At 31.3% G+C, this 23,901-nt stretch overlaps 6 protein-coding genes across 8 annotated transcripts; 4 read left to right on the top strand and 2 right to left on the bottom strand.

The window, feature by feature from the left end:
• Positions 1-955: 955 nt before the first annotated feature.
• EMC7 (ER membrane protein complex subunit 7) lies at positions 956-2,629 on the top strand. Of its 2 annotated transcripts, none has more exons than XM_029306301.2 (4): positions 956-1,287; positions 1,384-1,642; positions 1,734-1,808; positions 1,932-2,629. In XM_029306301.2, exons 1-4 carry the CDS (start codon positions 1,088-1,090, stop codon positions 2,058-2,060), a joined length of 663 nt encoding a protein of 220 aa, XP_029162134.1. In that variant the 5' UTR covers positions 956-1,087; the 3' UTR covers positions 2,061-2,629. The 2 variants fall into 2 exon arrangements, with proteins under 2 accessions (XP_029162134.1, XP_029162135.1); XM_029306302.2 differs by having other exon boundaries at positions 1,908-1,970.
• Positions 2,630-3,319: 690 nt separating this feature from the next.
• LOC114945369 (DNA-binding protein D-ETS-6) lies at positions 3,320-10,189 on the top strand. The gene is made up of 4 exons (XM_029321571.2): positions 3,320-4,467; positions 4,579-4,830; positions 9,091-9,355; positions 9,703-10,189. The coding sequence occupies exons 1-4, from the start codon at positions 4,185-4,187 to the stop codon at positions 10,046-10,048; spliced, it is 1,146 nt and encodes a 381-aa protein (XP_029177404.1). The 5' UTR covers positions 3,320-4,184; the 3' UTR covers positions 10,049-10,189.
• Positions 10,190-13,502: 3,313 nt separating this feature from the next.
• On the top strand, positions 13,503-15,285 carry RpS12 (ribosomal protein S12). Its single transcript, XM_029321528.2, has 5 exons — positions 13,503-13,543; positions 13,677-13,713; positions 14,354-14,488; positions 14,733-14,937; positions 15,185-15,285. The coding sequence occupies exons 2-5, from the start codon at positions 13,697-13,699 to the stop codon at positions 15,251-15,253; spliced, it is 426 nt and encodes a 141-aa protein (XP_029177361.1). The 5' UTR covers positions 13,503-13,543; positions 13,677-13,696; the 3' UTR covers positions 15,254-15,285.
• Positions 15,286-15,470: 185 nt separating this feature from the next.
• Positions 15,471-17,980, bottom strand: Zmynd10 (zinc finger MYND-type containing 10). The gene is made up of 8 exons (XM_029321527.2): positions 17,519-17,980; positions 17,320-17,428; positions 16,904-17,196; positions 16,533-16,738; positions 16,266-16,435; positions 16,044-16,184; positions 15,666-15,898; positions 15,471-15,582 (listed from the first exon to the last, which is right to left on the bottom strand). Exons 1-8 carry the CDS (start codon positions 17,611-17,613, stop codon positions 15,513-15,515), a joined length of 1,317 nt encoding a protein of 438 aa, XP_029177360.1. The 5' UTR covers positions 17,614-17,980; the 3' UTR covers positions 15,471-15,512.
• A 40-nt stretch (positions 17,981-18,020) lies between these two features.
• abo (de-etiolated protein 1 abo) lies at positions 18,021-22,278 on the top strand. 2 transcript variants are annotated; one of them, XM_085482219.1, is made up of 9 exons: positions 18,021-18,878; positions 19,003-19,140; positions 19,281-19,425; positions 19,598-19,706; positions 19,812-20,004; positions 20,104-20,387; positions 20,480-20,686; positions 20,746-20,950; positions 22,212-22,278. In XM_085482219.1, the coding sequence occupies exons 1-8, from the start codon at positions 18,471-18,473 to the stop codon at positions 20,927-20,929; spliced, it is 1,668 nt and encodes a 555-aa protein (XP_085338345.1). In that variant the 5' UTR covers positions 18,021-18,470; the 3' UTR covers positions 20,930-20,950; positions 22,212-22,278. The 2 variants fall into 2 exon arrangements, with proteins under 2 accessions (XP_085338345.1, XP_029177252.2); XM_029321419.2 differs by lacking the exon at positions 22,212-22,278 and having other exon boundaries at positions 18,022-18,878; positions 20,746-21,215.
• On the bottom strand, positions 21,434-23,378 carry LOC114945286 (allatotropin). Its single transcript, XM_085482224.1, has 3 exons — positions 22,749-23,378; positions 22,230-22,486; positions 21,434-21,991 (listed from the first exon to the last, which is right to left on the bottom strand). The coding sequence occupies exons 2-3, from the start codon at positions 22,478-22,480 to the stop codon at positions 21,853-21,855; spliced, it is 390 nt and encodes a 129-aa protein (XP_085338350.1). The 5' UTR covers positions 22,481-22,486; positions 22,749-23,378; the 3' UTR covers positions 21,434-21,852.
• Between the last annotated feature and the right edge of the window lie 523 nt (positions 23,379-23,901).

Below are 23,901 nucleotides of genomic sequence, written 5' to 3'. Positions count from 1 at the left end.
TGAAAAATAAGGAACTTAAAAATTGCACTAATAAATGGGCTATATATATGTGAGCCGTGCGCGGATGTAAGGTGTGTTATATCGAAATTTAATTAATAGAATTGAGAATTAATCCCAATTTTAAGTCTTACAAATGTCCAAGCTAATTTTTTGTACCTCGTGTACATTTTTGAAAGTTATATCGAAAAATTAAATTTCAATATGCGTCTTACATCTCACATTTCGCATACGGCTCACATATAGCCTATTTATCTCTTATACTTTATTTCAACCCTTATAGAAATTTATTACTAGTAACGCCAATTTATCACTTATTTCGAGTAATTAATCACTTTTATTTCGAATACTTAAATTACTGTATATTATAGTATTTTAAATACTCAAAATAAGTGATTAATTGGCGTAGTGATAAATTTCTACAAGAGAATAAGGAGCCTTTAAATTCTTAATGTAAAAAATTTCAAGTAATTTTCTTTAATAAAATTTAATTAAAAAATTTAATTAAAAAATTTTTGAACACTGTGTTATATCACATTTAAAATCGTGATTATTTCAATAAAAAAACATTTTATGTGTAAAAAATATATTTTTTATATTTAATAAATTTTATATAGATATGCATATATGTAAAATATTCTCTCTCTCTCTCTCTCTCTCTCTCTCTCTCTCACACACACACACACACACACACACACACACACACACACACACACACACACACAACGGGGGCCAAATCTCTCAAATTGGTCTCATGATCAATTAGCCTGGATTCGCACCAGGGGCAAAGTCTGTTGGTAATGTCAAACGAATTTAGCCTGGACTTGCACCAGGGGCAAAGTCTTTTGGTCGAGTCTACGAAATTTAGCACGGACTCGAACCAGGGGCAAAGTCTTTTGGTTCAAGTCTACGAATTTAGCACGGACTCGAACCAGGGGCAAAGTGTGTCGGTAAGGGGCAAAGTCTATCGCACGAAGATGGCGGTCTCTTCTTTAGGCAGGCCTTTGGCGATCTGTCTATTAATCTGTGGTTAAAGTTAGTACACAACAGATGAATTGAGGTTAAAACGGATTGCTTACTCGTACTCGTTATGAAGAATATTCTGTGCCTGTTCCTTATTTTCGCTAATTTATGCGAGCAATACGTCATCGCGGAACATGAAGAGGACCCGTCTACGGATCTGTACGTGATCGAGGGAAAAGTGTTTCCCTGGGACAACACTGCTTCTAGCGGATGGCAGCTCATGACGCATGTAATGGCCAACGGTGGTGAACATTATGGCTTTTTGAGGTATATTTATGTTGATTATATATGCATGTTCCGACAAATTTACTTATATGTTTTCACATTAATCACTTATATTAATTAAATGTTTCATTATTTTAGGGAAGATGGCACATTTATAATTTCCAATGTTCCATCAGGATCGTACATGGTTGAGGTGGTGAATCCAAATTATGTTTATGAACCAGTCAGAGTGGAAATCAATTCTAAAGGAAAATTCCGAGCTCGTAAAGTAAACTTGATACAAACATCGCAAGTGATTCAAGTACCTTATCCATTAAAAATGAGGCCTCTAGCACCATTTCGATACTTTCAAGTTAGAGAGCAATGGCGAATGACAGACTTCTTATTTAATCCCATGGTAACAAAATTTTCAGCAATACACGGAGAACATATGTATTTTATTTTATTTACTAAAAATGCCTTTTTCTCTCTTTTTTTTTTTTTTTTAGGTATTAATGATGGTTTTGCCACTTGTCTTAATTATGATTCTGCCAAAAATTATGAATGACCCTGAAACTAGAAAGGTAAGATCACCTTTCATAAAAGATGGAAAGGATGAATAATTGAATTTAATATACTACCTATAAATTACTACAATCTATGTAATCTGTTTGCTGACAAAGTCACAAACTATATGTATTTTGTAGGAAATGGAGCAATTAAATAATCTCACTATTTATAATATGCCAGAAATGTCTGAAGTGATAACATCTTTTCTTTCTGGAGGAGAGAAACAAAAATCAAAGGCTGTAAAAGCTGCTAAGAAAAGGCAATAATTTATTAATTTATTGTCTTTTGTAGATGATTGTATATGTTTACTCTAGTCGTTATTTAATATATAAGAATATCGACATCAAAAACAGGACACCTTTGGGAAAAAAATGTTTCAATTACTTAAATATCGTTTAAGATGATAGTTAACGCACTAAATCTTTGAACTTACAAGTTTGAAAGTGTCCAATATATGTATAATTAATTTCTTGTAGTATAATTGCTAAAATTATTTTGTATTTTCTACATGTGTGCAAACAAAGAAATAGTAAAACATTAGCAATTTCTTAATTTACTATTAGTTATATAATTATTGTGAATAAGTAAAAAAAACTGACATATGTAATGTATAATATTAGTATATCACAAAAATGATATGCATTGTAGTATAATTGTTGCACTTTACATAATGACAGTCTGGCTACACTTCCCTATATTGGTTACTCACTGTGATGGTTATATTAATTCTGTCTCATATAAAATATTACAATTTCCATACTGTTACAATTTTGTAAATCGTAAAAAGAGATGTCTTTATAATACCGTAAATAAATAAAACAACTGTATTAATTAATCTATACTTATTTTTAACCTAATTGAATTATTTTGCAATATTATTTGGAATATTTAGAGTTTTTATATATTCTGTTATATTGTTCTTTTGGCTTATTATTTCATATATTTTATAGGATGTGTCACACAAAATGTAAATAATTATTACTATTAAAAAAATCGAAATTGAAAAATTGTAAAAGATAACAAGGCATTTTTTATCCTGTTTTCTTTACCTCGCACATTATTTTAAAACGTTACATTATGTCTTAATAAATATTTAAACGCTATCTGCTGCATAAAAAATTGAAGTTAATGATTCCTCATGGCTACGTTTGTATCCAATTTACTTTACAAGCTCTGAATTTTTTTCTTTAGAATTAATTTCTACTCTGACTAATTCAAACGAGAGAAATATTCTTGGAATATTAACAGTCATATCCCATAAAAAAACCGGCTGGCATCCTAATATATAGTTAGGTGTATATTGTGCATATATACATCCGCTTTCTAAAATGACTAATACTTCTTTTTATAAATTTAAAGTTTTTATGCAAATTTCAAAGATAATATATCTACAATAGCAATTATTATTCTCCGATACAAAATGCACGCAGCAAAGTTGTACATTAGAGAACAAAAAATACGATTCTTCTTTATTTAAAGCAAATATAAAAATATTTTTATTCGAATAAGAAAAAGAACGTTTTTAGCCATTGAAATAAATTTTGTTATATCGCGAGATGAGAGAAATATATCGCATCCACGATGGAAAATGCAATTATTCGCGATAACTTTATCTTATTATATTAACGACGATACGGAAAATGTAATATTCCTTTAACGTGTGGGAATCGGCGGGAAGAAAAGAAGAAAGAGCATGTAAGATGAGCAATCAGGCGTGATTCAGCGGTCGACGATGCGCGCCGAAAGCATGGAGCCAAAAGCGACTTGATCGAGAGTGGCTGAGTTGTTGTATGGCCCTGAATTCTGGGAATTCATATTTCGCCAATCGGGTCTTCGGTTGCCTCGCGTTGCCTGATGAGGCCCGACCCTCAGCCTCGTCCGTGATTTCATTTCATTTACATCGCCGACGACGATGGCCAGACCGGAGGATCATTTCAACATAACTACGGTGTTACTCGATATTACGCACGTGCGACAGAATTGTATCGCGAGCGAGAAAATTATTGTAATTAGAGATCGATTGATCTCGACGATAAACAGATAATTGTTTAAATGTTCGTGATAATAAAAGTGTGAAGAAAGTTGTATATATATTTTTGAAAATAACAAGTGAGTGCAAGTAAAAGAAGAATCGCATTCGCGAAATTTTTGGAGTAATTATTATGGTGCAAAAAAAAAAAACAAACAATCGAAGTAAAAATGTGTTACCTTAATTCAAATTTAATTCAGGTGGAGACTGCCGAAAGTCTTCTTGTTGACTTTTGTTAAATGCGACTTCGCTCGAGAAGGTCCGCCTTCTTGATCGATGAGTCAGTCAGTCGATGATACTTGTGGTCAACGACGATTAACGGTGAGAATTTTTCCCTCTTCGATATATCACCTGAAACAAAATGATGAATTACGAAATTGCAAATGAAAGACGCAATTTCTGTCATCGAGCGATAACACAAGACTCTGTATTGTCTGATGCATCTGATTCAAGATCGAAGTGGCATGATAAAAAAAAGGTATTTTCGAATTACAAACAAACGATTCGTTTGACAGAACAAGCTGATAACGATGTCGAAGTCATAGAACGCGTAATCGTATCGGAGAGCAACGAAAAAAATGACGATCGCTTCAACAATGAAGATACTGATCGCTTGGAATCCGAACAAATCATGGTGCCATCCGGTGAATATCTAATTGGCGCTGAAATAATGACGAATTACATCTTAAACTCTGTGTATCGACGCGCAAGCGAGCCGAGAAACATGTCTCGATGACTTCGGATTCGTCTTTCAGATCCATCCGAGTGGAATTCCAGCCACATAGCCTCGTGGATCTCCTGGTGCGGCCGGACATTCTCCATAAAACCGATCGCTGCGTTGTTACTTCCATCGACCGGAAAGGAATTGCTGAAATTGTCCCAGCGAGATTGGCAGAAAATCGGCGGTCTGGGAGGTCGTATCCTGGCGCGACACTTGGGCTACCTTCATCTACAAGCAACCGGCGTACACACTCCAGATTTATTGCAAGAGGACGATGACAGTACTGGTGAGCCTGATATAAATTCAAGATCAATTCTCTTCTATATATGCTTTAGATTGAGTTTTTTATTATTGATCACGTTATACAATAACGAGGGAAATACATATAAAGGAGAAAAATACGTTAAAAACTCTCGAACATAGATCTCCTCAATTGTCTGAATTATTTCTCAACAATTAAAGTACTGTAATTTTTTAGAACTGATATTATTCATTCAGAAACTCGTACTTCGTTCTTTTATATAATAAATTGGTTTGTATTAAAAGTTTTTAAATCTAAATTTTTTCTTTTTTTAAGTGAATTATACATTAATCTAAATAGCAGTAATTAATTAGTTTGAAAAAGATTTGGAATAATATCAGAATGATGACGCAATCAATTTTTACCAATTTTTAAATTCGCAATTAACTTTTTTGTCAATGATTGGATTGGATGTTAAAAATGTGTCGAAATTTTTTCCTGCATAAAATAAAATACAAAGAGCCTTTATATTCGAAATACATTGATGACAAGATAAAAATTATGCATTGATACAAGGATTAAAACATTAAAATCAAAATAATATATCAATTTAAATATCTTTTTCTTGAAACATATACGCTATAAAATTTTGATAACGCTTTTTCCTCTTATCAACAGTAAGATTCTCAAGTCTACTTTATGCTTTCTAGTTATAAGTATAGTAAATCTAAAATAATTCGCTCTATAAATCTGAATCGTCTATACGATAAAGCTTAAAAAAGGTTAATAGAGGTCCTGGAGCCTGTCAAGATTGGATAGAAAATGACCGGAAAAGGCTAACCGTTCCCAAAGGACCGATGCTGGTTCAATTCGGACTTATCTAGAAGCTTTAACGATAGCTGCGATCTATTACAGATAAACGCGGTCCAGTAGAAAAGTAAATACCGATATTGCCGAATGTGTGTATGTATGTGTGTGTGGATAGTTTCGTCAGAGATTTTCTTCACGTCCCTTGATTCGTGAAAAAGGAAAAAGCAAAACTTCTTAAAATAAAATTCCCGAAATGTCCGTGCATTTTCTCAATGTAAAATTGAAAATGCGATCGAAAAAGAAAAATATCACGAGATTAAAGAATAAAGAGAACACGATTTAATAAGAAGAAAAAATTTTCAAAATTTAGACGGAAAGATATCTCGGTGAGTGAAAATATTTTATAAGAATTTAAATAAAAAAAAATTGATTAAAAATATTTGTATGATATAATAATAATAAATGTATTCCGGTATATAATTGATTTCAACTGTGCTATATACATATAGATGAGGAAGCTGAGAAAATTAAGCGAAGAAATTTCCTTTTTGCCTATGCCTTGCTCCTCTTTTTCGAAGCACAGATTTTTCGAGCACCGCCTCTTCGGATGCGAAAGAAGAAAAGCGAAAAGTGAGAGGTAGCAGGAGTCGTGGCAGCGTAAGCCTCGGAGATATATCGTCCGTTTGAATAACGTTGCAGCTTTCTCTCTCTACCTCTTTCTTCCTCTCTCTTTCTTTTATTCTCTGTGTATGTGCGTTGGCCCATCTCACCCCGGGAGCAGCCGTTTATTAAACGAATCAGTGTTATCGCGGTGAGAGAGTCCTCATGAATAAACCATTGAGTGTTTAGGGTAGCGGAAAGGTGGTGCCACGAGGGGTTACGAGTTCGCCGCGACCCCCGCGCTTTTACCCCTCTTTCTGCCCTCCTCCTTCCTTTTCGGGCAAGCTCTAACGGGCTTTTGGGGTGGTAAGCTCACCGCGGGGCGCGACTATATTGTTTTCGTGATGAGCGGCAAACATTCTCGTGGATACGTCTTCAACGTATACGAGATAATTTTACGCATCGTGCATCTCCGTCATATATCGCTGCATATATTCTCTTTCGTCTCGCGACACGTTCGGCATTTATGCACACACTTAGTGCACTGAAAAAGAAACTATTGAATTCAAATATTTATTTTCCCTTTACATATTCATTTGAAACAAATCAATATTTATATGTTTTAAAAAAGGATTTTTTCAAATCAATATTATTAGTTTCAAATAAATGACGTATAAAGGAGTATTGAAATATAAATATTTGTTTGAATAATTAAATAATTTTTTTCAGTGTATTGCATATAATATCATACGTATAATATCATATATAATAACGATGTAATCCTCGAATGTATAAATCCGTTCAAACTTGCCCTTCAAGCTCTGCATATCTTTTTTAATACACGATCAATATCGAGTTAAAATGGAATTTTACATATATTCTCGTTTTCGTATATTTCGTCGAGTTTACGTTCGTAATATACAATTTATTGATCGTCATAATTTTTTTGTCGACATAGATATTAACGATATTTATTTAGCTGTGCACGCACACAGAGTAATAAACTCAAAATTCTTCTATATCTTGTTCTATTTCGATCTTTTGATTTAGATGCAATTCATTTTGATTTATAAAAATTACAATGCAATTTTAAAACATAAATGTATGTTAAATTGATTTATTAGTATGTCTTTAGATATATTGATATATGGACACTAATATCTATAATTCGAATTTATTATTTGATACGAATTAATATTTTTAATTTATCATATTAATTTCTATTGGCTTTTTCTTATAAAAGTATATAATTATTTCAATTATTTTTTACTTCAATATATTTTGACATGAAAGAGAAAAAGAGAGAAATCTGTAATCATATATATTGATTTGTATTTATGATAAAAATATCAGATATAATGATATATAAAATATATGTGCAAATTTACAGAAATGTGTTTTCATACACAAAAAAACGATTGCGCTCTCCAAATGAAAGCGCTTGAAACATTTATTCGCGAGAGAAGAAATCTCAAACGAATTTATATAAAACTATTTTCATTTGTACACGCGTGCACGAGATATTGAGAGAATATTTGCGTAAATTCCAGAAGCGAGAAAAAAATGTAAAAAAAATGGAAGCTACCGGTAAGTACTCTAAGCTTAGAAGAGAGAGGGGGTGTAAAGATATTCCGTTCACTTACCGAGACTATGAGTGGGAGAGAGAAGGGGTGCGAAGGGCTGAATAAACCAGGGGCAAAGGTCGCTCAGTCGCTCTCTGTCCACTGACTGGCGAGTTTTATTCCGAATGTGTCTACGTCCTTTCATCGACTCGATCCGCCAGCAATCGGCTTCGCTCAATCGTGTGACGCGTCATCAAGATCAGTGAAATGGATATCGATATATCATCCTCGATCCGTATCCTCTTGTTTCGTGAGACACGGCGAATACATCGTGATTCATGTAATGAAGTTACTCGTGCTGCTGCAGGTGATCGCTCGACAGTAAGCCCCTATAAAATTATAATTTCTATGTCATTTCACTAATATACAAGAGAAACTACAGTGTGATACATGTCGTTCTTTTTTTTTAACTCAAGAGAAAGATGTGAAAAATTACGACAAACAGAGACCGTTTTCAAAAATCGCAAGACAATCAATTCGCATTGCTAGAACGAGACGGATGCCTCCAGAGATGATAAGCCTATTATCGTTTATTGGTTTTCGAAAGCGCCGTTTATATGGCACAGGCGATTAGGCTAAAATATTCACATTCGACGCGTAATGTGGAGAATTCAGACGCATCCGCTACATCTTCAGCAAGACACCAGATTGCATCCTTCGGCTGCTGCAATTCTTTACAACGGTAAATTTAGAAATGAACTGAAGATTAAGCGCGCGAGTGAAATTAATATATAGAGAAGATATTATTGCGCGCCCTTTATCTTGCTTGTGCATGTACTTATACATAATATACATAGATATGAAATATATAAGTATACATGTATACGAAATATGTATATAAGATATAATTTAAATATACATATATATTATACATATGTATATTAGACAAATAACATATATTATACATGTATACGACGAATACAAAATATCTACTCTGATGCGATATAAAAATAGAATATTAAAATAATTCTATTTTTTTACCCGTTTTTGTAATCGAATTCCAATTGACAATCTCGCGTATATCAACAATTATCACAATTTCATTACGGTTTTTTTTTTAATAATTAAATATCTACATATGGATGATAATACTAATAGAAAAAAGATAAAAATAAAAATATCTATGCGTCAGAATAAGAAAGGAAATATGTTGAGAGAAAGCTCACAACCATCGCTTTTCTCTCTCCTTTTTTCTTTTTTTACTGTCTATAAACGACTCGATCTCGAGAAACTTGAAGTTTGGTGCATGCGTGTTTCGTTTTTCTGTTCATAGAGAGGTTCAGCCTCCTACAACGGACTTGCTCCCTGATTGGATCGACGGCTGGAGCTGGTAGCTCGGGGGCGGTCGGAGGCGGACAGGTCCAGCTCTGGCAATTCCTGCTGGAACTGCTCTCGGATACGTCCAACGCGTCTTGTATCGCGTGGGAGGGCTCGAACGGGGAATTCAAGCTTACTGATCCGGACGAAGTCGCACGTCGATGGGGCGAGCGCAAGAGCAAGCCGAATATGAATTACGATAAGCTGTCACGCGCGTTAAGGTAATTCGATTTAAAGCAGATATCGTTTGCCGACCTATATAAGAAGAGGTTTGTTATTTTCAGCTGAACTGACTGTATTAGTTCAGAGTTTATCTCTTTCTTTCCAATGTGGAGTAAAAAAGATAAACTCTGAATTAGTACAGCCAATTCAACTGAGAAGAACAGACTTAAGAATAGTACACAAAAAATCATTAATTACCCCTCTTTTTTCATATACCTATTCTTTATCTAGATTTGTATTCCTCCATTACATGAATTTCATACAGATCCTTTACTTGTAAATTTAAAATACTTTGAAATGTCATAAAACGCTGCACAATGTTAAGAGAGATTAATATATTTCGCAGATATTACTACGACAAGAATATAATGACGAAAGTTCATGGTAAACGTTACGCTTACAAGTTCGATTTTCATGGTTTGATGATGGCTTGTCAGTCACAAGCCGGCATTATGACACTGGAGGCATCAACGTCGTCGCGTTTGACAAATAGCAACTGTCATCCTCATCACCAAGCTCATCGTACTCACCGTTTATATTCAGTCGGGCCGTCGCCTCAACATTCCGTACAACAATCCTCTTCGTTGCAATCGGGATCAACGCCGTCCACGCAACAACTACCGCCACCGCCAGCACCACCTCCACCGCCACATTATTGTTGGCCGTATCATCGATGTTCGCCACCGACATAACATAATCGCTATTAACGATTACATGGCTGGTGTCGATTTCAATGGACGATGATGATTCGCGGTCATCCAATTTTTCCATTCATTCCTCCCTCACTGTCTCTTCTTTCATGACGCAAAGTGCAATATATCATCGTCGATTTCTGGAATGAAAAAAACATTGTTGAAAGTTGCCAGTGCGCGTGTTTCAGTGTACTTATACTTGACATATTGTATTTAAGGAGACTCGAGACTTTTAAAATGGTTTCAATTTTAATGGATTTTTATATCAAGTAATTTGTGATAGCCAATTTACTGCATCCATATTTTTTTGCTCAAAAGTCCCAAGTCTTTTCTTGGGCAAATTATACATTATGACAATTAATAATAATATTAAAAATCAATAATAATTTCACAAACGCGAATGCAAAATATTTCAAACTTTTACATGTTGCAAGCATAAAATATCATATCATCTTCTATTACTGTTTCATGACTTGCCAAATATATCATTAATTGAAATTACTAACTATAACATTTACTTTGATAGAAGTGTATGTATTCACAAATGTATATTTTGTAAACATGACTTTCTATTCAGTAAATACATATATATAATGTAGAGTTAATATATTTCCTATTATGTATATAAATCTATAAAATAAGCACTTTTATTAATATTCTGTAATCATTATTAAATATATTTAATTGTATTCTTAAATTTGAGTAAAAACTGTATTTTTCTTCATATAAATCAACTTCTCATGATTTACATAAACATTCTACAACTAGTATCATTCTTAAATAGCATTTTATTGATTAATATATTATTAAGATCAGCAAAAGTTAAATGTATTGACCTTTATGCATTTGAATATAATGTAAAGTATACAACTACTTATACTATTAATATTTTTTTTCAATATAATTTATTATAACATAGTACTATTATATTATTGTATTATAAGTTTATTATATTTATTATAATATATATTATAAAAGTATTATATATATATTGTAAAAATATTAATAATATATTATATGTATATAATAACAGTACTAAAGACCAATGGAAACAGTATATGATAAAAATCAGAATATATAAAACATGACAAACTTACCAAATAAAAAAACACAATGAAAGATCAATAAAATCATTTAGCTATTAAACCACAATAGAGAGGGAAGAGGAGAATAAACTAAACATTCAACAGTCACCTAAAAAATAACACAAAGTTAAATCTTAATAACAAAAGAAACAAAAAAATGACAACTTAGGACATTGTCCTAAACTAATAATATGAGAGATGGAAAAGTTTATTTAAAAATAAAAAGTTGGTTATTAAAGTAAACTTTTGTTATTAAAACAAACAAAAATGTTTTCTTAAATGAAGTAATTTAGTATAATAATAGTAATAATAATAATAATAATAATAATAATAATAATAATAATAAAGATCATATGTCATTTTTTATTATATAAAAAGTTCTAAATATAGAAACTATAAAAAAACAAAGATACAATTACAAACTATAAATAACTCTAAAACACATATAGCAAATGAATTCAAGATATCTTTAAAATTGACAAAGTTATGTTATTTGATATTGTAATTTTTTACAAACAATTTTTAAAACACATGATGAACTAAATGCTATTCTATTACCATGTATGTAGCGTACAAACATTTGACTGTTTAAAGAGCAAAACAATATACAAACATATATAATAAAAAATATAATAAAAGTACCTGTGTGTGTGAGATCAATTGAAAACCAAGCCAAAACCAGAGATGAAAATCAAAGCTGAAATAGCAAAAACTATTATGAGAAAAAGTGAAAATTATGAAAACAACCAAGATAAAAATGTTATGACAAATCACTAACATGAATTATTTTATACATATGTGTTTGTGTATATATATATATATATATATATATATATATACCCACACTTCATCTCAGTAATGCAGTTTTAGTTTTATCTATCAAGATAAATAATGATACAATATACAATTATATTTACGTGATGTGACTGCATAAAATTAAAATTGCACTGCGAATAAACATGTGATATATTCATATTCATATATATATTAAATATATATATATATGTATATTACATGAATATCCAATAAAACTATAATATATATATATGCATAATTATAATTATGCATACATATTTATATTTTTTAACAATTTTGCATAAATTATTATTGTGTGGGTATATATATATACATATAATTGTGAATATTTGAGTCTGTAAAATAGTTAAATATTCTTTCGCATGTCTTTTTTCTTTTAAGTACAAAGTCCTAAATCCTAAAATATTTGCTCTTAATCAGTTAAATGACCGAATAAATACTACACAAATAACGCCTCCAATCATCCTGAATTATAGATTATGAATAAACATCCAATAAAATAATTACAATATATACATAATAATTATTATTACGTCTATATACCGCTATCTACTTCGTGTACAGATACAATATGCAGCAATAATATTCTTCTTCTATAAATTCAATAATGGCTGAATGCCGTTCTTGAAATTCAATCGCGGTCATGACTGACTAAAATCAAGTTTTTAAGATCTAGGTCTGAAAGACTATTATATAACTTTAATAACATCCAAACAATCTTATTTTTAACAAAAGACGTACATACTTGCCGTCCTTCGTCGAGATCCAGGATGGAAAAGAAAGCGGAAGTTCATTTGTAGTTTGTAGTATCGAAAAGGAAGTACGCAGTGGGTGGCGGGATTTTGCAATCACGTGATCGATGAAAAGAAACCTCGTTACTGTAGATTTACGACCCATTGCTTTTTTCATAAAGCCAATATAGCATGTCGATAAAGAGTTTCTTTACTGCTCTAATTGGCCGATTCTTTATTTCTATTTATTATATTTTCATTGTTCATGCTTTCAATGCCATTAATTTAGAATTATTCATAAATATTCTTTTCTAATTTCTCGATTCTCTTAATTAATTGCATAATCAGTAAAAAATGCTATTCTTTTGCTTCTACATATAATAGAGGTGAGTACTCAATTTATCTATAATTTATATAAATTTATGAGATTTTCTCATGAAAATAAAACTCGAATAAATTATTAAAATGGAAAATGCGCAAGATTATTGAAATATTCTCTATAAAAAATTTCCTTTAATATTCTAATTAATAAACCTTTGTATTTTTCTATTTTATAGCATTCAATATATATATAAATAATACTATATAGTAATTATATAATTAATTCAAAATTATTAATGTAGCAATAAAAAAATATACTATTATACGATCCGAAAATTTGCATATTTTTCATTTTCCATAATAAATTAAATCACATTTATGTATATATGTATGTGAGTGTATTTTTAAATTTTTTAGTAATCGTTGATCACAATATATGCTCATAGATGTCCTTCTAAATCAATATGGTGGCCGAAACGAAGTGGCGCATCTTTATAACGCATGTTCGATGATGACGAATTCTCTTCTGTTTCCTAGCAAAGGTAATCGAGACCACGCTGAATTAGCGCTGTTAAAATCCATTTATTGTGACAAGATCATTGTACAGTTTATCCAAAAAAGTATTAAAATGTGATCTTTGAAGCAAAAATAATAATATTCTATAATTATTTCCAGGTTCCTGGCTTTTCTGAAACATGTCTGACGTAGAAAAGTAAGTGCATTTTAGAATGTTTCCTACGCCGCTTATATATTTATTATCGTGTAATTAGCTCTAATAGATTAATAAAAGCATAGATATAGTGACATATAAACTTGCAAGAAGCGTTAAAAAAATTAACAAGTAGTAAATATAGGTAACATTGTGCATTCATACTTGACAGTAAATAGTATAGGTTATCAAAATGCTTGAAAATACTTTTCTAGTTTCAAGAAAATTTATAGGTTTTATAAGTTCTAAATTCCCAATATTAGAACATTTTTATTTATTAAACACTTTGATAATCTAAAGAAAATTATTTTCTTTAAAAATTGATTCTTTAGTTAATGGAGTAAACTTACCAAGAGTAACATTACTTAGTGTAAACTACATTAATGTAATTTTGATGCAATATTTTATCATTGATATATTTAATAATATTTAAGAAAATCTTTGCAAAAAAAAAAGAAAATTTATTATAAAAATTATTTCTATAAAAGTATTATATATTTTTGAACAAGTTATAGTAATTATAAGTATATATAGACTATATATATGACATATAAAGATAATCAATTTGTATAATATAGAGATAAATTAACTGATGAATAATATTCTGTTTACTATGTATAATAAAAATAATGTTTTTTTCCAGTGATGATGTGCCATCTGCGATGGCAGCGGGTGGCAGTATGGATGTTAACACTGCACTACAAGAAGTTTTGAAAAACTCCCTCATTCATGATGGTGTTGTACATGGCCTTCATGAAGCTGCAAAGGCGTTAGACAAGTAATATATAGAAATTAAAAATTAATTTAATAAATTTTTCTGAAAAAAAGATAATTGATTAATATATTTTAAAATATCTTAATAATGTATAAATATTATATGATAATGTTAAACATTATAATATAAATCTAAATTTGAATTATAATATATAAAATTGTTTAAAAATAAAAATTTATTAATAAATTTATAAATTTTATTATATTTTTAAATTATATTATTTATTAATAAATTTCTTATATTGCAGAAGACAAGCCATGCTTTGCATCTTGGCAGATAATTGTGACGAACCGATGTACAAGAAATTAGTTCAAGCATTATGCAATGAACATCAAATTCCACTCATAAAGGTGGATAATAACAAAAAGTTAGGAGAATGGGCTGGATTATGTAAAATTGATAGTGCAGGCAAAGCACGTAAAGTAGTTGGCTGTTCATGTGTCGTCATAAAGGTAAGTTGAGTAAAGGTTAAAAAAATTTTTAATATTTTTTTGATAAATGTGTTATAATTAATGACACATAATGGGAATATGTTCCAAAGAAAATATCATAAAAATATATATGATGATATTTGGCTCCCTCTACTGAGTAGAACCCATATAAAAAAACACTATGCTGTGCTTATGCCTTACTGAAATATCTTTTTGTTATAATTCTTTTTATATTATTATTCCATTATTGAATATACAAATATTGCAGGATTTTGGGGAAGATACACCTGCAAAGGATGTACTAATGGAATATCTCAAACAAAGTACTGTACATTAAAAATCTTTTAATAAAATATTTGACACAAATTATTTATTTCTGAAATCTCTTTGATATCCGCAATTGTAGATACAAAAACTATAATTATTAAAATGCACAAAAAATTGCTTTTGCCAAATAAGAAAAGAAAAGAAATACAATCTTTGTGTTTACAACTGTACAATAATAAGAAATATTGAGATTTATAGTAAAAGAAAAAATATATATAAAGTATACATGTTTTGTAGGTAAATACATTTTTAATTTTTCAAGAATCTGCTCATTGTTTAGTTTTTGTTAATATGTTACAAATCTTCTTATGCTCTTCCCAATTTTTCACTTGACATTGTCTGCAGAAATGATTAATTACTCTATATTATGTCTAAATGCATATTTGTAGAAACTGTGTGGTCAAAATATTTCCTCTACATACCTGCTACAGTACCAGACTTCCTTACATTTAGAGCATCGTTTCTTAGACAATTCTTGGCATAGTGCACACTTTTTTGCTTCCATACGATCTAATTTTTCTAAATCATAACCATCACTTAAGATTTGCGCAGCATCTTTAATATAACTTTTATCCATTGTAAATAGATATTTGGACTGATGTCTGGCCAACTTTTTCCATTTTTTATGGTATTTTTCCAAAATGGATGATTTTACCTACATATTTGATATATTTATAATTTTATAAATATTTAAATGTATTAATATATTTATAATTTTGCTTTATATGATATATAATCTTAATAATTGATAATTTAAACAAAAATTAATAAGAGATAAAGGACAGGAGAATACATTATACCTGTGGTATTATTTCTACACGAATCGCACAACTTGCACTGGAAGATGGCATTGCATTTATATTTATATAAGATAACCATCTCTTAAGCTCTATCAGAGGAGCAATTTGATCTAATATATCTTCATGTAAATATTTCTGCAACTAAAGTGTAAAGAATCCTGTTTAAAATTGCACATTATATGTATATGCACCAATTGGTGATAAGTCGATAATAATTAATACCTTAGATAACTGAGACAATCTATGCTCTGTAATTTCATAATACGGAGAGCATTTTGGGTTCAGAAGTAATTCTCTCAGAGCAAACCATACCTGGCCTTCTCTTTTATTAATTTTTCCCACTTCATTTGCTTTAATTTTTCTCCAGCTAGCATCATACATTAACATTTCACCTGTAGGAAAGATTAATAACATTTTAATAATTTTTCAAATATTTTTGTTCTATCTAATGCATTGCAATCTCACAGTACAGAAAAGAGAGACTATTACCATCTTCGTTTTGCTTCTTCCATGGTTGAGTTTCTATTAATTGCGCAAATAAGTAAGGAATATCATGTGTAGCTAACATACGTGAAACAGCACAAAGGGGTAAGCTGTCCAGAAATTGTATTAGATAGTAAAGGATGGAGATACATCGCATCCCAATGTCAAATTCAAATACCTTCAGTTTCTCTAAAATTTCTTTGAGACAAGAGCTACAAAATACATTTGTGCGATTAATAAAAATTTCACTTTTATATTTAATATAACAATTTTAAATAACAGCCACATTTCTTATTATTTATTTTACGCAATATCTGCATGCAATTAAAACATATATCTTATATAATGCAATATAAGTATATATATTAATGTTTTACTTAGGATCTTTAATTTCGAATCTTTCGTAGATTTCGATGGTTTTCTCATTGAAAAGCATCGTTACGTGCTCGACAGCATAATCAATAAGATCGATCACCATATCATCTATCGTTTGCGCGCTTTCACAATGAAATAATATATTCTCCAATAATGAAATCACAATGACTTCATGATAAAGTACGCTGAACATCATAAACGTGTTTGATGGCTCGCCATTGAGATCTATCAAAAGTGGAAGCACTTTATGTTTCCATACATTAATTTGTATAGCTTCGTATATGAGAATAGGAACCTAAAATGAAGCAATTTTATGGCTTATATTGATTGATTATAATAATTTAAAGTATATAGTTATATCATTCTACTTTATAATTTACGTGAAAACAATCGTCCCAGTATACATACAATGACTTACTTTCTTTAATGAGATAAACCATTCCATAACGCTTTCTTCGCGCAATTCTGTTATCTCGAGTACACTTTGTTGATTTAATAATGTCAATTTCTTATGAAAATCCAACCAGCTGAAATATATATATTCTTGCATTGTTATATATGTCGATTTAACAATTTTTTGCATACTAATTAATAAAATATATATAAATTATATATACCTTTTCGTGCCAACATCATCCAGAGTTGAAATGTTCAAACTTTGCACGTAAGCTTCAATTTCCCATGGCGATACTATATATTCTATATCTGCCATAATATTCTCTTAAAGATTCTCGTTAGATTTCGCAAATAACGCGATCACTATTCATTAACTAAAAAATCTAAAATATTCTCGCGTGGTATCCCTGACGACAAACATATACGTTTGATCGATAAATACACGTTTATTCACATTCAGTATTTAAATTATATAAATAATAATAATAATATTATAATTATATGAATTATAAAATAAATCTCTTTAGATTTTATAAATCTATATAAGTATGAATATATACAAGAACACTTGTATATATATGTTTCGTGCTTCTGTGCAATTTTATATTTTCTCGCCTTCCATATATTATTCATAATTTTGTTATTTATAATTCACAATTTTATAATATAGAATTTTATTAAATTAAAACTCGAATTTACGAAAGTTTATTTTCAATAATATAAAAATTCAAATTTTGCTTTAGCAAAGACTCAAACCCATTCAGTGAGGATTCTAACCCGAAACTCGTGCGCCATCTATAAGTAGAAGTTCGAACTAAAATAGCAAATGCGTGAGCGCACGTTATCTGTTCTAACCTTTCCAACATAACCTGTGTGTTCAAACTTTGAAAGGAAATAAAGTATAAAACTTTCTAAAAATGTGCCGTATAACTTATTAAAGTCGGAGGCATCTTGCCATTAAGAGGGAAAAAAAGGAAAGAAAAAAAATAAGATTTTTCTAAGATACATGAAGACTGGCGAGGACTTCCCTATTAGATAACATTCGCTTGCAATTAACTCGAGGCAACATGCATCGGACAGTAATGTGGCAATAACAGGGAAATTTTCTGACGACGACGAGGACGATGGGTGGTGCAATTGGTGTGCATCATCGCGCAATAAATTTGTAGCGGGATGGCGATGACGGATGATTGGGTCAACTTCGTGACGGATCCCTGTCCCATCAAACCACGTAAAATCGGGCCGCAGAACGTGGTGGTCCGGCTTCGTCAGCGGGAAACGATGGGCTGCCCTTACCCAGGTACGCACGTGCACAGCGCGAGGCAGTTCTATCAGAACGTCTTTCCCAACTTCACCGTGATGAACGTGGAGAAACCGCCGTGTTTCCTCCGTAAGTTCAGTCCGGACGGGAAGTACCTGGTGGCGTTCAGTGCGGACCAGACGTCCATCGAGGTGTATCAGTACTGCGGGGCTTCGGCGGCCGCGGACTTGTTGGCCGATTGCGAAGGCGAATACATCGGCCACAAGAACGACGACCGTAGCTTTCGTATAAGAAGTAATATCTTCGCGAGATTTTTCAAGGTACTCGCAACAGTACTAATCCATCATCGTTGTATACACCCATATTTGCAGATTATAAAGATTTTAAAAAAATTAAAAAAGAAAAGAAGCGCTGAAATTGGTGTGCATAAGCTAATATTTGTAGGTGAAATGGATTATAAATGTAGTACAAAGCAACCAGCAATTGAACAGAGAATGCAGTCTTTTCACAGACGATGCGAGGTATGTGATTGTAGGCTCAGCTGCTCATATTCCTGAAGAATTGAGACCGCACTTCTATCAGGTAATTAGAAGAAAAAGTATATTATAATGCTATTCTAAGTATATTATAAAGTATATTATTATAGTATTCCTTCCTTTTTTATATTTATAATGCTATCTTTCATAATAATCATTATATAAATTTCTTTTTATTTCTTCAAGATTTATTCCAATAATGAGGCATTGACTCCGAATCCCCGGTCTCCTCTTGAAGACTACAGTTTGCACCTTGTTGATTTACGTGGTGGAAAATTGTGTGACACTAGACATTTTAAAGTTGACAAAATTTATCTATCACATAACCAAGGTTTGTTTTACTAACAGAATAGAAAAAGAAATAATTTGATAACATGTTTAATATTAACTGCTTTTTTGAGTAGATTAGGAATGTTATAACAAGTGTTAGCTAAGTCATTAAGATTATGTTAAAATTTTTTGAAATTTTTAGATTTTGTAATCTTTTTTTTTTCTATACATAGGTCTTTATTTATACAAAGATATATTAGCAGTCTTATCAGTGCAACATCAAAACATACATATCTTTCAAATTCTTGATGGCATGTTTATAAATGTGAGGACAATAGGAAGGTATTAAATATAAAAATTAGCCAATGTTATTACAAATACAACTAAGGATAATACAGATATAAATACAAATGATATTGTTGGAATAATATAAATAATGTGTGTTAGATTTTGTATGGAAGATGATGCATATTTAGTTACAAGTGCTTTTCCTGGAATCAATTGCAGACCATTTAAAGACATTGCAATAAATAGTCTTAAACATAGATTATTAGTATATTTATATAAACGAGCAAAATATATAAGCAAAGCAACAAAGGATCCATACGAATTAAGAAGATTTTATCAATATTTTGATCAGGTATTCAAGAATATTTTTATATACATTATTTAAATATTTTTATTTGTATTGTGTTAATGAATAATTAATTAAATAACTCATTGAATAAAATATTTTCAGCTAAATTCGTTACGTATGTGGAAGATGCAGTTATTGGATACAAATCATATCCTGGTGAGATACGCGAGCGAAGAAGTAGCGACTTTGCAAGCAAATGAACCAAATGCGCAGCCTGCGCTATTAGTAGTTTACGATATGGTTGCAGCAAAAATTTTGGCAGCGTACGACAACGCATCGACTCAACTGTTGACCCTATTTGAAAATTTCAGCGATTTTTTCAGAAATGCCAGAATGAGCACGGATTGCCAATACATGTGTTCGCCATCCAATAATATATATGCCAGGTATTAGTCTGAATATCCTATGTGTATCGATATAGATACATTAATTATTTATATTAATTAACAATGTATCTAATTATATTTCCTCTTTTCAGATTGCTACAGCAAAGATTTAAACAAACGATAATAAGTGCTAGATACGGTGGCATTACCGAAGCCACGAAAAGATTACTCGCCCAGTTGCCGATATGCGCTCAGTCCTATTCAAGTTCTCCGTACCTCGACTTATCATTATTTTGCTACGATGATAAATGGGTTTCTATGATGGAACGCCCTAAAGCATGCGGGGAACATCCAATACGGTATATAAGCGGCTCAATTTTATTCTTGCGAGAGAAAATTATCTATTCTCTTTTTACAGCTTCTATGCACGTGACTCGGGTCTCTTAAAATTTAGAATGTACGCCGGTATGTCGGGACGAACAACACCAACAGCTGCAAGACGATTGGTCGCATTCACGTTCCATCCGACAGATCCGTTCGCGATTTCAGTCCAACGTACTAATGCAGAATATATTGTCAGTTTTCACGTTAGGCACGTTTGAGTCTTCCTTTCTTCGACAGATGTATGTATCTTGATCTAATATCAATACGATTTCTTATATTAAAATTTGAGAGAGGCGAGAGCTGTTGCTAAAGTACAAAACGGATCTTATATTTCAAATAAAAATCTAATGACAAAGTGATTGTACAAAACTACATCAGATTTAAAGATTTGCAATTTACTACTACTGAGTAAGATGTATAATGTTATATATAATTTAGTATATTATACTTTTAATACAATTGAAAATCAAGAACTTGAAATTACAAAAGAAATTACGAAATGTATTTTGTAAAGTTATTTTTATAACCGATAACCATAGCCATATTATCCCTAAAATTATAGAAATATTGCTTTGAAATTAAAAAAGACAGAAACTGCAACGAGAAAAATCTGTTATTAATAATATCAAAATATTTCCAAATCAGATAAATATAAAAAAATTAAAACATTTATTAATAGAGGATATACAGTCAGAAATAATTCGCAAAAGAATAATGCGCAATTATTTCCCATCAATTTTTATTTCTGTATATAGTTATCTTTAGTTTTACACATATTCTTATAAACAGAAAAATAATAAATTACACAATACATTTCTCGATATACACATATAGTGCAATATTGTTTTACGACAAAGTTATTAATTTTACATCGATCGTATATATGTTGCTGCGAGTGAAAAAATGCGTCTTCCGTTTATCGCTTCTTGACATCGCGAAAACTTTTGTCGTAAAAAGAGAGATTATATTAAAAAAAAAGAAATAGAGCATCTACATTATACTACTTGCATATATGAAGAATTGAAAAGTAAATCGGGAAGAGGTATAATATTGAATAAACATTTTATCTAACATGGGAAAATTAGAATAGGAGGAGGGTGTTTCTCTCTAAAACTTTCGCCGAATGCATTTAACGAAGGAATTAAATTAGCGCAAATGTTCTGTCGGACTTTGAATGATTCATTATCGACTCTTCGTCGTCTCGATCATTTTGCATCATCAATTTGTCGGCCAACGCAGGATTCGTCTGCATCATTCGAAGTAGCACTTCCGCTGACACGCTGTAATCAAGATATTTTATGTTAAATATTAGCCTTGATTAATGGTACTAGTCGTATAATTTTTTTTGAAATTTCTGTTCTTTTTCGATACTTTTCCGACATATGTTTTGCGTCAAATTTATGACGTAACGTTTGCTAGCAAATGGAAAAGGAACTTTGCCGAGATCTCATTCAAATCGATTTCCTCTTTACTTATGCACTTTGTTTTGTCATTTCACAGAGCCTGGAGCGTACTCACCTACGCGGAAAGTTTCTCAGAAGCGATAACAAAATTCTCTCGCGGCCGCGAGGATCCGGCATCTTCTCCATCGGATCTTCCCTTTTCCCGAACCCGATCGCCGTGGAAATGTATTCCGGTTTAAAGCCGCGGATCTCTCTCAACTTCGTTCGATGCTTGAAGAAACGAGGATAATTATTACGGTCCTTCGATGCCGCCACGACGAAGAATCCTACCGCGAAGAGCAACGCGATCCCTAACAGCATTCGCATGATTTCCTGATGAAAAAAAAATAGAAATTCATTGGATGCAATAATACAAATATTTTATAGCGCGACAATAGAATTTATCAAGAATGATATTGCAATCTTTATAATTAATCGAACAGTTTTTTATATTGGTTTACATATTTCGCAGCTTTTTATAATATGAACTTCTTACGAGATTTATCACGAGACAGAGCATTTTCTCCATTTTCTATTCATCCACATGGACAATCGTGTTACCTAATTATATCTTAATTATGATTTATTTACTTACGTGTGACAAATTTTATTGATATATTATGTGCATTTGTATTATATAATATATGTATAACTAAAATTTGATTTTTTTAAATATAGAAATTATATTTTTTAAAAATTTATTAATATAAAGAATCATCAAACTAATAGTACTGGAAGCGAAATAATTTTTACTTTCAACTTCAATATTACATTCAAAATAAAAACATTAGAATGAAATTATTTTGTATAATATATTTTACGATATCGATGTTAGTAAGACTAGATAAAAAAGAAAGAAAACTTGTAATTTTGAGTATAAAAATGTTTAGATTTATACAAAATATTTTTTAGTTTTTCAATAATTTTTTAAATATAAATTTTACAATTGTTCTTCAAAAAAGTTTAATTATTTTACTAGACTTAAAATGTAAAAGAGCATATGTATTCGCATTTTACACGTTCCATGCAACAAATATCATTTAAAAACCAATGTTCCTATTCTTTTCATCCGTTTACTTTCCGGATAATAATCGAAATGAATTTTCGCGATCCGCGTAACATCGAGACGGACAAAAATTCTTTCGAAGATTCTCTCCGGAAGGAAGAAGAACGACGTTGATCCGCGTACGCACGTGAGCCGAGAACTGGGCTCGGGAACTATTCCACGTCGTTTTGTACGAAGCCGCCGACCTCGGCGTCGCGACCGCCGGCGACGTCGTAGCCGCCGCCGTCGCCGTCCGATCGTATTTCCTGTTAATTTCTTAAACCTTCATCGTTTTCCGACCAATCGATATTTTATCGTTGCATTGAAATCTCCGTTGATGAGATGGCCGCAATTGCGAATGAAAGCGGCTAGCTCTTCAAATGTAAAATTTTAGAATGAGCGCACGCATTCTTCGATAGGAGATATAAAGAGGCATCGAAACCGCCGCCGCCGTCGCCGCTTTAGCCGCCGATGCGTATGCGAGATTTCCCTGCAGTATAATATCGGAGGTGGGCGACGCTTCCCCTAAGGACGTCATTTCGTAATGACGATATACGCCACGCCCTTACGCTTTTATCTAATTCACCTCATAAAACTCTATACGTTTCTTCAAAATGCGCGCATTAGGTAAAATTAAACAGAGTATAGATATTAATTTTATAGAATTAAATTAAAAGCCATGTAATTTTCCGAGTGGTGAAAT

The sequence above is a fragment of the Nylanderia fulva genome, unplaced genomic scaffold (assembly GCF_048542155.1).
Source record: "Nylanderia fulva isolate GAGA-0341 unplaced genomic scaffold, ASM4854215v1 Scaffold2, whole genome shotgun sequence".
Classification (NCBI taxonomy): Eukaryota; Metazoa; Arthropoda; class Insecta; order Hymenoptera; family Formicidae; genus Nylanderia; species Nylanderia fulva.
Note: the sequence above shows the minus strand (reverse complement) of the source record. Positions and strands in the feature narration are given on the sequence as shown.